The 15921-nt window shown below is 48.1% G+C and overlaps 1 protein-coding gene across 1 annotated transcript in view; it reads right to left on the bottom strand.

The window, feature by feature from the left end:
- Positions 1–1698, bottom strand: part of LOC132585785 (B-cell receptor CD22-like) — a 63018-nt gene extending 61320 nt beyond the window's left edge. The window contains exon 1 of the mRNA XM_060257666.1: positions 1638–1698. Within this exon, the coding sequence (XP_060113649.1) occupies positions 1638–1683 (46 nt within the window). The 5' untranslated portion in view covers positions 1684–1698. The remainder of the gene's footprint in view (positions 1–1637) is intronic.
- Between the last annotated feature and the right edge of the window lie 14223 nt (positions 1699–15921).

Below are 15921 nucleotides of genomic sequence, written 5' to 3'. Positions count from 1 at the left end.
TAACTACATACCATCTTGACTGGAACCCCAACCTAGGCATTGCTAGGACAAAGGAGGTACCATTAGGTCAACACTATCATCCCAACCCTGTAATAGTAATTGTCATGGAAACAGCAACACAGACAGGTCAGGCAAAAGACCTCGATACCTTAACAGTTTTTTGGTGAGGATACTCCCTCTAAGCTGTGTTGTGAGCAAAAATTCTACTTCATGAGCTACTAGCATTAAAATTGTGAGCTATTCCATAAATTAGTGTGCTACTGCATAAATTAGTTTGCTATTTTTCCTGAGCTAAGACAAAAATGTGTGAACCAGAAGCTAAAAAACTGTGAGCTAGCTCACACTAACTCAGCTTAGAGAGAACACTGAGTGAGTCTTCATGTACCCTGTTCCAGCCTACTTAAAGTTGAGAAGGGACTACCAACCTCCAGGTAAATCCTGGACTTCTCCCAGAATTAAAATGTTTATAGAATTCATCCTAACCCTACAGTGATGTCATGGTCATAGCAATGAACAAGTCAAGCAAAATACTAATATATCTCAGTGAACATAAGAACATAAGAGAAGCCATGTTGGATCAAGCCAATGGCCCATCCAGTCCAACACTCTGTGTCACACAGTGGCCAAAAATACCAGGTGCCATCAGGAGGTCCATCAGTTGGGCCAGGGCACTAGAAGTCCTTCCACTGTTGCCACTCCCAAGCAGCAAGAATACAGAGCATCACTTCCCCACACAGAGAGTTCCAACAATATGCTGTGGCTAATAGCCACTGATGAGCCTCTGCTCCATATGTTTATCCAATCCCCTTTTGAAGCTGGCTATGTCTGAGAGATCTATGCTTGTAGCCGCCACCACTTCCTGTAGCAGTGAATTCCAAGTGTTAATCACCCTTTGGTTGAAGAAGTACTTCCTTTTATCCATTCCAACCTGACTGCTCAACAATTTAATTGAGTGCCCACGAGTTCTTGTAGTGTGAGAAAGGGAGAAAAGTACTTCTTTCTCTATCTTTTCAAAAGTACTTCTTTCTCTATCTTTTCAAAAGTACTTCTTTCTCTATCTTTTCAATCCCATGCATAATCTTGTAAACCTCTACCATGTCACCCCTCTGTTTTACATGTATACCACACTTTATTCAGAAACATCTGGGGGTCATTGTTAGCTTATTTAAATATCAGGCAAACCACTCCTGGAGTGGGATATTCCATGTGTGATAAAATGGGAACAAGGAGGACACAGTTGCTAGCCAATCCCCCTCTCCTCCTTATCGGAGGCTCACTATGGAAGTCTCAAGATGCCCAGAACAAAATAAGGACGTAAAAGTTTAGATTTTGATGCTAAGCCCTTCCCAGATCACTGTCATGTATAGTCTTAGGGAGTATATGTTTGCTTGACTATATTCCTACTATCTCTCGGCTTGGCTTCGCGAACGAAGATTCAAGAAGGGTGCAATGGTCCACGTCTGCTGCAGGCTCGCTGGTGGCTGGCAAGACCAATGCGGGACAGGCAGGTCCAGCCACAGCAGCCTACTATATACTGCCATGAAAAATTTCAGCTTGTTGCCACATGAGATGTCCAATACTTTCTTATTTTTCCCACAGATCCAACACATTTCCACCTCATTGACACAAATCATTACCTGGAAGGAAGAGAAGCCAAACCAAATTCTTCATTTCGAGCTCCATAAAGGGTCAAATCTGAGGAAAGAAAACTTGATTATTATATCTATCTGTCTCTCATTCACCTTGTTTTTATGGCTACCAAGATCTTCACCAAGCAGCAGGAGGGTCAAGGAACGTCCCCGTCACAAAGACCCAGAAATTCTGACCACACCTTTTGAACAGTTCAGGAAACCCGCGATTTTTACAAAAATTTCCCACCTGCCTGGGCTTCCTCAGCCTCTTTGTCTCTCACCTGGCAGGTGGAAAGATACCTACCACTAGGCAAGCTGACCAGCTTTACTTGAGGGAGATGTTAGCCAAATTCCCCCCAAGAGGCCTAACAGAGGCCTCCTTTCCAGGGGTCGTTTTGCAGAAAAATAGGTTGTGGAACTCCAAGGATTGTTATGTAGCTGCTCCTACTATTCAATGGGCAAGGTGGGGAGGAGGAGGGGGAACCCTCAGAAAAGTTAAGGAGCTGTGCTCCTGTGAGCTCCTGCTGCATTCAAGGCCTGCTCCTTTCCTTTCAACAGACCTCGCAACGCCCATAAGCACCCTCCCATGAGCATGACTTTATTTGCATGTGGGACAGAGGCTACAATTGGTGCATTTCAGTGACTTATCATACAGACTTGGTGCATTTTAGGGACTTACCATACAGACTGTTATCTTTAAACAGTGGGTCCTTACGTCCTTTAAACAGTGGGTTCTTACGTTCACCAGTTCCTGCAATCACAGATGCACAAGAAGACATCTAGCTAGAGTGGGTGGAGGAGGAGTGGCAGAATCAAACAAGACAAAGGGGGGGGGGGGAGCCCTGTGAGAAACAACGGTGATGACAGGGGGTGTGGCCTAATATGTAAATGAGTTCCCACTGGGCTCTTTCTACAAGAAAAGCCCTGCCTGGAAGTGACATGCTGTGCCAGATGCTCTAGCAATTCAGAGGAAATTATATATTTTCGCATAGGGATGCTCTAACAATTCGGGAGAAATTCTATGGCACCATAGAGTTTCCCCCAAAATTGCAAGAGCATCCCCACATGAAAACCATAGAGTTTTCCCCAAATTGCTAGAGCATCCCCATGTGACATGCCTGGTGCGACAGTGTCACTTCCAACTGACATCATTGTGCACACCATGCATGACAGAACGCTTCGGAGGCAGGGAGTCCCAAGGCAGCCTGGCCTGTGCCAGTGGGTTGGAGACCCCAAAATTGGGGGAACCCCTCCTGCCCCCAGTGGGAGCTTGGGAAACCTAACTAGTACAGGTCCCCAGATATGGCCAAAATGCTGGTATAAAGGATAAGACCAAGAGTGGGCTAGCAGAAGAAACCGGGGCGACCAGAAGAAGCAATATTGTGGTTTTTGCAAGAAAGGGACAGGAAGAACAGCAGCAGCTGGTGCCTCTTCAGGCAGGAAGGACAGTGTCTGAGGGAAAACCCCTTGAGGGTGACAGCAGCAAACAAGCAGGTTGGAAGGCTGTACAGGAAGAACTCAGGGGCTGCAGCCACAGCCACGCCTGGCACTTGGGGTTCTGGCACCTGAGGCAGAACCACAATGCATGCACACGCACCCAACCCTGGAAGCAAACTAATCACCCAGAGGTGATGTCATCACGCTGGGCACTTGAGGCATCCCCTGCTCAGCATGATCCAAGTTCGGAGCAAGCTGGGCAGGGGAAGGCTGGTTCTTTCTGGGCTTTCAGGGATTGAGGCAGCTCCTCCAATCCCTGAAATCCCAGAAAGAATACCCGCCGCCTTCCCCTACCCAACGCATTACAAGTTCGGAGCAAGCTGGGCAGGGGAAGGCCGATTCTTTCTGAGCTTTCACAGATTGGGGGAGCTCCCCTGATCCCTGAAAACCCAGAAAGAACACTCACCGCCTTCCCTGCCCAGCGGGCTCCAAGTTCAGAGTGCACTGGGCAGAGGAAGCCGTGTTCTTTCTTGGTTCTGAGGGAATGGGGGAGCTCCTCCAACCTCTCAGAGCCGAAAAAGGCTCAGGGACAGCACGAGCAGGGAGCGGGCGCCCACCCCTGCTGCAAGCTGGTGCCCCAGGTGGTCATCTAGTTTGCTGACTCCCACATGCCAGCTCTGGCCGCAGCTTGAGGACGTCTGTCCTAAGCTAAGGAGCCTGTCCTCTGTGTTAACATCTGATAGGGCATGTACAGAGAGCAGGACAGAGGAGTCATTTCTTTTGGAATCCCTTTGCTCAGTCTGGTGCTGTGCTAAAAATATGCTAGTGAACATTTCCTTTTTAATAAATACTTTATAACTCTGGATGCTGGTAGTGGTTCTCTGTACCACACAAACCTCCACTGTCTTGGACATAGGGCTGCCAAGTCCAATTCAAGAAATATTTGGGGACTTTGAGGTTTGAGCCAGGAGACATTGGGGTGGAGCCAGGAGCAAGGTTGTGACAAGCATCATTGAACTCCAAAGGGAGTTCTGGCCACCACAATGAAAGGGACCATACACCTTTTAAATGTCTTCCTTCCATTGGAAATAATGAAGGATAGAAGCACCTTCTCTTGGGGCTCATAGAATTGAACCCCCTGGCCCAATCCTTTTGAAACTTGGAAGGTAGTTTGGGGAGAGGCTAGGGTTGCCAATCCCCAGGTGGGGGCAGGGGATCCCTTGGTTTGGAGACCCTCCCCCCGCTTCAGGGTCGTCAGAAAGCGGGGGGAGGGGAGGGAAATGTCTGCTGAGAACTCTATTATTCCCTAGGGAGATTTATTCCCATAGAAAATCATGGAGAATTGATCCGCTGATATCTGGAGCTCTGGGGGGGGCTATTTTTGGGGGTAGAGGCACCAAATTTTCAGTATAGTATCTAGTGCCTCTCCCCAAAATACCCCCCAAGTTTCAAAAAGATTGGACCAGGGGGTCCAATTCTATGAGCCTCAAAAGAAGGTGCCTCTATCCTTCATTATTTCCTATGTAAGGAAGGAATTGAAAAGGTGTGCCGTCCCTTTAAATGTGATTGCCAGAACTCCCTTTGGAGTTCAATTATGCTTGTCACAGCCTTGATCTTGGCTCCACCCCAATGTCTCCTGGCTCCACCTCCAAAATCTCCTGGCTCCACCCCCAAAGTCCCCAGGTATTTCTTGAATTGGACTTGGCAACCCTAGGAGTGGCACTGAATGCTATGCTGAAAATGTGGTGCCTCTGTCTCAAAAAACAGCCCCCCAGAGCCCCAGAAACCCATGAATCAATTCTCCATTATACAGTATGGGAATCAGTCTCCATAGGGAATCATGGAGTGCCCAACAGACATTCCCCTCCCCCCCACACACACACTTTCTGGTGACCCTGAAGCAGGGGGAGGTCCTCCAAACTGGGGGATCCCCTGCTCCCACCTGGGGATGGGCAACCCTACTTGGACATGCTATTTTAAAAGGAACACCAGGGGGCAAGGCAGGCAGTTGGCAAGGGGGTATTTCTCCAGGGGTGCACAAGGCAGTAAATTGTCCCCATGACCAGATGATGGGCAGTGGGAGACCCAAAGACAAGCACTTAGAAGGGAAGCTGAGAGTCCTGACCCTCCCGGCAGACAATTCCTACAAAGGTCAGGTGATGGCAGCGGGTTACACGGAAGAGGTGTTGGGAGAACCTTGGGAGAACGGGGTCTGCAGGCCTGTTCTGCCACAAGGTTGGCTTCTCATTAAACTCATTCTCCCATCCCCATGCGAGAGGAACTGGTGCAGGGATTTTTTTTTCCTTTCTTTTTTTGCATTATGGGGACAGCTCATAATGCAGCACTAGAACACATGCTTGGTGCAGGAGCTGTTCTACATATTCTTTTGGGTGTGGAAAGGCTGTTGTTGTGTTTGCTGAGGATGGAGGCTTTCCCCAACACCATATATCCTCAGATCCCAAAAATGCCAGGATCCTGGGTATAGGGAAAGGAATAGGCAAGTTCACTCTTAGATGACAATGTAAGAACCAATCCTGCAGCACTGTGCTAAGGAATGATGCGCTGGAAACTCAGATCACTATGCTATTCGAGATTGCCAGCACCAGATCTTCCTTAGAATGCACACAACAGATGCCGAAACATCCCCAGTTCTTCCTCTTCTTGCAGCTGGATTTTAAAAGAACAGCGGGATTCACGAATCCGTCCAATGGTCTGCTTACTATCTTGGAAAATCAGCTTTCCTGGTCTGTGGATTCATCAAAACCTTGCAGAACTTTACTACCATTCCCCACATGTTTCAGTTAGTTTGTTCCTTTGTTTTGTTATGATCATCAGGATGAGTGTGGCCGGTGTGTGGGAGTAGGCCAAGTAGGCAGCCACCTAGGGTGCCACCGGGCCTAGGCGCCCCCTCTCCCCATGCACAGTGTGTGCTCCTTGGAGCCTGCCTTCCCCAATGGAAAGCAGGCTCCATGGAGCAGAGATTTCGCATTCCCTGGGTCTGTTACAGACCTGGGAAACGCAAAAGCGGATGGCGCCTGCACAGTGCATTCCTTGGAGTCTGGCAGGATTAATTAACCAATTGTAAAAACTGAAGAAGAGCCAATAACAGTTTCTAAAAATTGGCTCCTATTGAAGTTGTATGCTGCCACTCACCCTCCCTACTCTACTTTAACAGAGCCATGGGGTGGAAGCCATAGCTCAGTGGTAGAGCATCTTTCTCACATGCACAAGGTCCTGTCGCTGGCACCTCCAACTAAAGGATCAAGTAGAAATGGTCATGGCCCTGCTTAAAGGATCAAGTAGCATTCTCACAATTTGCATCGCTTAATCTCACAATTTTTTAAAAAACAAAAATTAAATTTAAGATTAAAATTAAAAAAAAATGTAACTTAAAAATTAATTAGTTTCAAGTGTCTTCATTTCTCCTACATTGCTCTGCTTTTTAAATTTGGGGAGGTGGGGCTAGTGGGCAGCTCGCCTAGGGCACCAAAAACCCTGGCACCGGCCCTGACGACAAGGCACTTACTTTCTCGAATGAAAACTGGGGATCCAGAAGGAGGTATCTGCAGTGTACAGTTTCTCCTAAAAGAGAGGCAATAAAGCAATTCTAAAACTCTGATCTTGTTGCCGCCACTGATTCTAATGGAGAACAGAAAAGACAACCCACCCAGAATCGGGGGGACTCACCTTCCCGGTGAGCGCTGATGTCCCGAAGATCGTTTTGATAGTACTGGTCACAGTATGAAAATGAAACCATTGAAACTGCAATTTTCAGTAAATATAATTCTCAATCGGCAAAAATAGAGATTGTTCTCCTTTTGCTATTTTTAGGAGGGGAATTGTGCTTACTAGCATTGAGAATGTATGTCTCCAAGCAGAGTTCTCTCTTTTTGGATAGCCTTTCAGTAGTTGACCAATTACATGAATCAGGTTTTCAGCAGAAAAACAAGATGCTGGTCCACCAACCCCTTGAAGACCAACAAAATTCCCAGGGCAGAAGTTTTCAAGAGTCGCATCTCCCTCATCAGACTTTCATTAAAGGCTCCAAGGCAAGTCATGTCATGGGGCTGTGGCAGACACAACTGGGAACTGCAGAGTCCAATGAGAAGAGGGTGGCCAACCTCCCTAGTGAAGCATGGAGATCTCCCAGAATTGCTACAGAACTCCAGGGGAAAAAATGGCAGCTTTGGTGGACTCTATGGAATTGCAGTCTGCTGAGGTCCCTCCCTCCCTAAACCTTGCCCCCTCACACATCTCCAGGAACTTCTCAAGAGTTGGCAACCCTTAATGACAGCTGCCTATTATCTTCCTCTGAGAGCCAATTTGGTGTAGTGGTTAAGTGCGGGAACTCTTATCGGGGAAATTTGGTTTTGATTCCCCACTCCTCCACTTGCAGCTGCTGGAATGGCCTTGGGTCAGCCGTAGCTCTCACAGGAGTTGTCCTTGAAAGGGCAGCTGCTGTGAAATCTCTCTCAGCCCCACCTACCTCACAGGGTGTCTGTTGTGGGGGGGTGAAGGTAAAGGAGATTGTGACCACTCTGAGGCTCTGAGATTCAGAGCATAGGGCAGGATATAAATCCAATATCTTCTACTTCTGATAAGATATTTGGCTGAAACAGGCTGGGGGGGATGTGAGGAAACAGGCCTTGATGAAGTTCAGATTCCCTGCCCCCCTCCCCACACACAGTCATGTATCCCCTTAGTTATATCAGTGGTTCAGCAGGAAAATTCTCACCTGCTGTTGTTAGAATCAGAAAACCCCTGAACTCCAGTGCTTGGAGGCAACATCCAGGAAAGGCCTCTATGCCCTGTTGTCGACCCTCCATAGTGACCAGGTGTGAGACAGGATGCTGGACTAGGTAGAGTGCTGGTCTGATCCAGTAGGCCTGTTCTTGTTATGTTTCTTGGTGCTGTCAGTCACCCCATCTTCCCCCAACCACATTTATCACTTGTTATCCGCCATCTTTAAGTGGAGGACATGGATGCTCACAGCAACTCTGTGAACTAGATTAAGCTGAGAAAGAGTGATTATCCCTTCCATTGGAGTGCCAGTGCACACACCCCTGATGCCAACCCAGCCAGAACTGTGTTCCTGTGCGTTCCTGCTCTAAAAAAGCCCTGTGTAATCTACTTTGCATCCTAGTGAGGTAAAAACACACTTTAGCACACGAAAGCTTATGTTCTGAATTGGTCTTAAAGGTGCAACTTGACTTTCTGGTGAAAACTGATGCTTTGGAAGGCTGACTCATTGCCAATGTCCTCCACCTAGGTCTCTGTCCTCTTCAGACTCCATTCCCAAGTCTCCATGAGTGTCCCCACTTGGATCTGGCAGCCCTACCTTAAAGACTAATAAAATTTGTGGCAGGGTGTGAGCATCGTCGCCAGGAATGATTTCACAACTTCACCAGGAAATGATGATGGTTTGGGGATTCCCCACTACAGCACCATCAACCCCTGAGAATCCAGCTTCCTCAAAATGATGTCACTACTTGGGTATTAGGGATGAGGATCAAAGCTGCACAAGGCCTCCCCCTGCCCTCCAACTGGTAGTGTCCAACATAGTGGCTTAATTCTGAGAGTTGCCCACATTGACCATTCAGTAGTTTTTGAAACAGGCCAAGCTTTTAAAAAAAAAAATTCATACCCACACATGCTTACTTCCCCGCTCCCTTATTTAATAGGTTGGAGGGCCATCAAATGGTGCTTTGGGCTTATCTAGCACATCCTTACCTGCAAAAGTATTATGACCCTAGGAAAAATGCTACTTGCTAAGGAGCACTTCTATACCAATGAGATGGCGATTATTTTAAAAATAATTTTAAATTTGTGGCTGATCCAGAAACTCCAGCTAGTGCAGAATGCGGCAGCACGGCTCTTAACTGCATTGCCTTTATGGGCAAGCATTCAGCCAGTGCTGCGCCAACTGCACTGGCTACCTATTGAGTACCGGATCTGCTTCAAGGTTTTGGTACTGACATTTAAAGCCTTACGCGGTCTGGGACCAACATACCTGAGGGATCGCCTTTCCCCATATACACCCCAGAGGTCGTTGCAATCAGCTACGCAACACCTGACCACCCCTGGCCCTAAGGACGTCCGACTTGCCTCAACCAGGGCCAGGGCCTTTTCAGCCCTGGCCCCTGCCTGGTGGAATCAGCTCCCTGTGGAGATCCGGGCCCTAACTGAATTACTGCCATTTCGTAGGGCCTGCAAGACGGAGCTGTTCTGCCGGGCCTATGGTTGAGGCAGTGGGCGTCCTATTATTCCATCATTTGGCCTCCTTTGTGGTGACATCATGCTTTATTACAGTGCTTTCCTATTGTTATTACCATTGTTTAAGGTGGGCCTTCAACTGGCTATTGATATGCTGTGCTCTGTCTGCCGGTGGTGCGTTTTATTTATAGTTTTTACTGTTAATTTTAAATTGGTGTTTTAACTTTGATATGCAGGTTTTTATTGTTATTTTTATATGTTGTGATCCACCTTGAGCCCATTTATGGGAAAAGGCAGAATATAAGCCTATTAAATAAAAATAAATAAATAAATAAAAGGCTATGTCTGAAGAGACCCTGATCTGGATAGCCCAGGCAAGCCTGATCTCATCAGATTTCAGAAGCTAAGCAGGGTCAGCCCTGGTTAGTACTTGGATGGGAGACCACCAAAGAACCCTGAAATTGCTACACAGAGGCTATCAGTGGCAAACCACTAGAAAACCCCAGCCTGGAAAACCCCAAGGGAGGTCACCAATGTATCAGCTGCAGGTTGAAGACACTGTACAAACACACACCTGAAGAGTCATCAGCAAAAGCAGCAAGCTTGAATTTGAGGGACGCAGAGTAGTAAAGCTGCAGTACTGCAGTCCGAAGCTCTACTCATGACCTGAGTTAGGAAGCTGGGTTCAGGTAGCTGGTTCCAGGTTGACTCTGCCTTCCATCCCTCTGAGGTTGGTAAAATGAGTGTACCCAGCTTGCTGGGGGGGAAGTGTAGATGACTGTGAAAGGCAATGGCAAACCACTCCATAAAAAGTCTGCCATAAAAACGTTGTGAAAGCAACGTCACTCCAGAGTTGGAAACGACTGGTGGTTGCACAGGGAACTACTTTTACCCTTTTTAAAAAAATTCAGGCCCACCTTTAGGTATGAAGCTGATCATCTCCCAGCACAGACTGACTTTCAGTCTCTAGTGGGAGAATAGAAAGAGGCCACCTACAGTTTGGTGGAAGAAATCTGAGCTGTTGAATTCTGGCATCTCCCCATCCCATCCTCCATCAGTTTCTTACTCTTTGTCCTCACCTGCCTGGTTCAGGGCAAAAGCAACATTGCTGCATCAGCAGGGGGAAAAGACTGAGACCAATTACGCACTCACCTCTGATGTTCCTCTTTTCAGCACGGCATCCTTCCGATTTCCCATTATGTGCCTCGAGGCTTCAGCCTACGTTGCCGTTTTTGCATGGCAAAGAGAAACTGCTAAAAACCAGTTTCTCTTTGCCATGCAAAACCAGCGAGGCAGGCTGAAGCCCCGGGGCAGATAGTGGGAAATTGGAAGGACGCCACACTGAAAAGAGGAACGTCAGAGCAGCACAAAGTGAGAAATCAGTGTGACTCTCAGATTCTACCTCTCATTTTTCTATACAGAATTAACAGCAAGTACAGCTTCACCCCATGAGTCTACATTGCCATCTCATTTCAGATAACTTGGTGGTAACCCCAGATAAGGGGAGCAGTTATGGAGAACTCACACCTGCTCCTGGCATGAAAACACCACACCGCACACAGGCTGAACACATCTGATGGTTTATTATGGCACAAATTTGAACACTGACTTCACGTTCATCATTTGTCGGGTCAGCCAGTTTCTCTGTTATGCTGAAATGGGTGCCTGCAATTACCTTCTATAGGCTTCTTCTAATCACACAAAATGATAGCTAAGGCTATCTGTTGGTTAATCAACCAGCCTCAAATCATAGTTTGGGATCTTGCTTTGATAGATTCCGAGCAATGGTAAGTAGAAGAGTGGACATCATTTGGGCAAGCACACAGCCCACTTCGTTTAATTAAACTATGGTTTCACAGGACATTTGATCCTTGTCTGTCTGTGACTGTTTCTAGAACACTGGAGTTTAAGAGAGCTCATACAGAAGCACAATAGGAGGATCAGGGCTTTTTTTTGTAGCAGGAGGTCCTTTGCATGTTAGACCACACACCCCTGAGGTAGCCAATCCTCCAAGAGCTTATAGTAGGCCCTGTAAGAAGAGTCCTGTAAGCTCCTGGAAGATTGGCTGCATTAGGAGGTGTGGCCTAATATGCAAAGGAGTTCTTATTACAAAAAAAAAGCCCTGGAGGATCATGGTGAAGGGGAAGATGTCTGCCACACAAAGTGAATCTAAACTTTCGTGAGCAGTCCCATCTCTCCACAAGCTCTGTTCATCATCATGGGATAATCAGGCCTCAAGGCCGGAGACGTTCACCACCATGCTCTTTTCTGACTTGGAGAGCACTTTCCTGTGGAAACAAGTTAACAGGAAATAAGCACCACTGAGTAGACCGCTCTATTCATCTTTCGTTTCCAGCTGCTTCTCAAGGCAAGAAGATCACTATAGCTGTCATAGAGCTTTTTCTGCATTCTCATTCTCTTCAATTGTAAGTTCCTGTTTCTTGGGGTGGGGGGGTGTTTTTCTCCCTGTAGCAATCACTTTGATAGCCACACAGGTTTATGTCTGGCATATCACCCTACAGTTTTAAACTGCTGGTTTTTATGCCAGACATAAACTTTTGTGGTAGCAAATTGGCCACTAGAGGGAGGAATACACATTCAGAACACCAGGGGAGGGGGAATAAAAAAAACCAGAAACTTAAGGGAGAAAAATGAGCAGTTTTTTTTTTGTTTTGTTTTGTTTTGGTAGCAGGAACTCTTTTGCATATTAGCAGGAACTCTTTTGCCACACACAGCGCCAGCCCAAGGACTTGTGGCGCCCCGGGCAGGCTCCCTGCCCACCTGCCCCCCACCACTGCCCCCCCGCCACAGCCACCCTCCCTCCCTTTGTGGAGCTGCAAGGCAGTGTCATGGGTGCTGGGGACCCTGCAGAGGAAGACGAGTCTGCCAAGGAAACTGTACCCCTGCCACCTGCACCAGTACCCCTGCCTCCTGCTGAAGAAGATCCCAGCCCCCCTGCCTCGCCCTCTCGGGTGGCTCGTGTGCGTGACCGCCTCCGTCAGGACCTCAGGGATCGGAGGAGGGCGGCACGCTCACAAGCAAGACGCTCCCTGAGTCCTGAGTTTTGAGAGGATTCTGGCCCTCCTAAGAGCAAGGATGCTTGAGTTGTAACAGGATCCTGGCTGCCTCCCAGAGCCGGCAATTAGCCCAAATGGGCAACAGCCAGCAGAGGGCTATATAGCTGTGGGCTTTGGGAGGAGGCTTTGTGGAAGCAACTAGTCATCTCCCTGACGTTCTAGCATCCACACCAGCTTGACTTTGGTTCCTGACTCCCTGACTTTGGCTTTTGACTTCTGGACTCCCTGATCTCGGCTTCTGGACCTCGGACCTGCGATACTTGCACAGTGATTTGGATTTGGCACCTCGGACACTCCTGCTTGCTGGCTACAGACCTCGGACTGCCTCTGGACTTTGCCTGACCCGGCCCCAGCCGTGACAGGCAGCACTACACTCTGTGACCCACACACACACACACCGCCTGATCCTTACTGGCTTCGTTGCGGCTGGCACAGCATCTTATCCTCTGAAGAGCCCTCGGGAGAAGACTTCGCTCCCCATCCTTCCCAAAACCGGAAGTGAGGGAGAGCGAAGTCTCCTCTCGCCTGCTCTTCAAAGGATTAGAAGCCATGTCAGCTGCATCAAAGCCAGTAAGGACCAGGCGCGGCTCGCATGGGGGGCAATGGAGAGCAGCACTGTCTTGCAGCACCATAAAGGGAGGGAGGACAGAGGAGAGGCAGGCAAACTAGGCATTTGCCATGGGCACTGGGAGGGAGGAAGCCCAATTTGGCACCCCCCACTTTCTGGCGCCCTAGGCAACTGCCTAGTATGCCTAGTGGGTGAGCCGGCCCTGGCCACACACCCCTGATGTAGCCAATCCTCCAAGAGCTTACATGGCTCTTAGTACTGGGTCCTCCATAAGCTCCAGGAGGATGTTTTGGGGATGTTTCAGGGGTGTTTTGGGGATGGAGCCTAGGGAGGACAGGGACCTCAGTAGGATATGATGTCATGGAGTCTGCCCTCCAAAGCAGCCTTTTTTTTTCAGGGGAACTGATCTCTCTAGTTTGGAGATGAGCTGTAATGCCAGGGAATCCCCAAATCCCACCTTACATGCCTAGGTGTTCTACTGCTGAGCCACAGCTCTGCAACATAACATGATTTTGATCAGATAATAGGATCACCATCCCCCATCAGGCCAATGTGTAACGCCCTCTGACACCAACCCAGACATGCAAAGTGAAATTGGCAGATGAGACCCCAGTGTGGTCAGGCCACACTGACATTCCCATGAATGACATGCACATCTTTCTTCTAAAGACTTAAAAGGTCCACCTGTGTCTCACCTTCCCCCAAGCCATGCCAGCTTTGGAGTTCCAATACAAGCATGGGGTGATGTCTTGGAAGGGCAGAATTTGAGGAGAGGAGGAAACTCAATGCAGTCAGCAGGGCCAGGCATCAATATGGGGAGGGACAGTGGCTCAGTGGTAGAGCATCTGCTTGGGAAGCAGAAGGTCCCAGGTTCAATCCCTGGCATCTCCAAAAAAGGGTCCAGGCAAATAGGTGTGAAAAACCTCAGCTTGAGACCCTGGAGAGCCGCTGCCAGTCTGAGAAGACAATACTGACTTTGATGGACCCAGGGTCTGATTCAGTATAAGGCAGCTTCATATGTTCATGTTCATATGTTCCCTCTAAGCTGCAGGGTCTTGTGAGCAAAAATTCTACTTTATGAGTTACTGGCATTAAAGTTGTGAGCTACTAGCATTAAAATTGTGAGCTACTAGCATTAAAATTGTGAGCTACTGCATAAATTAGTGTGTTCTGGGATCATCCTTCCTGTTCTGGGATCATCCTTCCTGAGGAGAGCCAGTTTGGTGCATTGGTTAAGTGGGAGAACCGGGTTTGATTCTCCACTCCTCCACTTGCACCTGCTAGCATGGCCTTGGGTCAGCCATAGCTCTGGCAGAGGTTGTCCTTGAAAGAGCAGCTGCTGTGAGAGCCCTCTCCAGCCCCACCTACCTCACAGGGTGTCTGTTGTGGGGGAGGAAGGTAAAGGAGATTGTGAGCTGCTCTGAGACTCTTCGGAGTGGAGGGCGGGATATAAATCCAATATCTTCTTCTAAGACAAAAATGTGTGAGCTGGAGGCTAAAAATCTGTGCGCTAGCTCACACTAACTCAGCTTAGAGGGAACATTGCCAGTCATAGACTATCTGGCACCCTAGGCAAGGCTAACTTTTGTTGCCTCTCCACCCGCACAGATAACATCACCGAGTCACATGGGGGGTGCTCAATTTGCCTAGTTTGCCTAGCGGCAGGGCTAGCCCTGTCAGTCAGGATGTTACGGAGTCTGCGTCAAGAGTGTCTCTTGCTATGTTGCTTTGCATTTTGCTTCCGCTCTCTGCTTGATTTGCTCCTATCTCTGTAGTAATGAAGGAAGGATACTTTCAGCCTGATCTCAGAGACAGTCAAGGTCACGAGCTGTCTCTGGTTGATTATGTGTGCACCTGCAAGGGGCCTGGGAACTGAACTTTGAAAGGAGGGACGGCTTACTTCATGCCAATGTATTTGAATGTATAACGGTTGGGTATAAGTATGAGACAACTGCCCACCATAAACAGTTTACGCAAGAGCCATCTTGCCCTGTGAAAATCAGTATTTCAATAAAGTCTATTCTCTGAATGGCCTGGTGTTGATAGCTGAACTGCTGGGGACTTGACAGTCTGGTCCCCAAAGCTGTCCTTTCCATCAAAGGGATCTGATCTCGGATAGTCTGGAGATCAGCTGTAGTTTCGTTTATTTCATTTATTTTATTAGATTTGTATCCTGGCCCTCCTGCCCTAGCTCTGGGAGAACTCCAGGCTGAATCTGGAGGTTGGCAATTTTATGCTAACTTACTGGTTATTTTCTGATATGGCCCCGGGGGGCTCCTTTCGCAGGATGTTGGTCCGGCAGTACATCAGCAAGCCTCGCCGCCACTTGTAATAGCAGGATGCATCCACCACCAGCAAGACCAGCAGAAGGATCGCCAAGACAATGGCCAAGATGATGCCAATTCTCAGTCCTTTTTCTGGAGCCTCTGGAAAAGGAGGACAGCATTCAATCCACAGAAGCCTAGTTCACATATTACAGTGAATTCACATACATTCTGCCTGCACATGTGTACATCTGAACATAAGAAAAACCATGTTGGATCAGGCTAATGGCCTATCCAGTCCAACACTCTGTCACACAGCGGCCCCCCAAAAACCAGGCGCCATCAGGAAGTCCCATCAGTGGGCCTGGACACCAGAAGCCCTTCCACTGTGTCCTGTCACTTTGAATAAGGTTTAAAATGAAGAAACTGAAAGTTGAAGATTTTCATGGCATGGAGCTAAATAATATCACCTGATATGATTTCCAGCAATGCCTCAACAAATGCCTTGATATCTTGAGAGCGATGTCTGGTCTCTTCCTGATAATACTCTGGGAATTCCCCCTAATCTCTGTGTTAGAGTACATAGAGACATGGAGCTATTCTACAGCAACACCATGGAGGCCATTTTCTGGTTATTTTTTCTCTTACCTCAGCTTCTTGAGGGCATTGGATTGGGTCCAGGGACAGGGGGCTAACCACCACAAGTTGCCAAATGGCAAGCCTATCACCTG

Source organism: Heteronotia binoei, chromosome 17 (assembly GCF_032191835.1).
Source record: "Heteronotia binoei isolate CCM8104 ecotype False Entrance Well chromosome 17, APGP_CSIRO_Hbin_v1, whole genome shotgun sequence".
Taxonomy (NCBI): Eukaryota; Metazoa; Chordata; class Lepidosauria; order Squamata; family Gekkonidae; genus Heteronotia; species Heteronotia binoei.
Note: the sequence above shows the minus strand (reverse complement) of the source record. Positions and strands in the feature narration are given on the sequence as shown.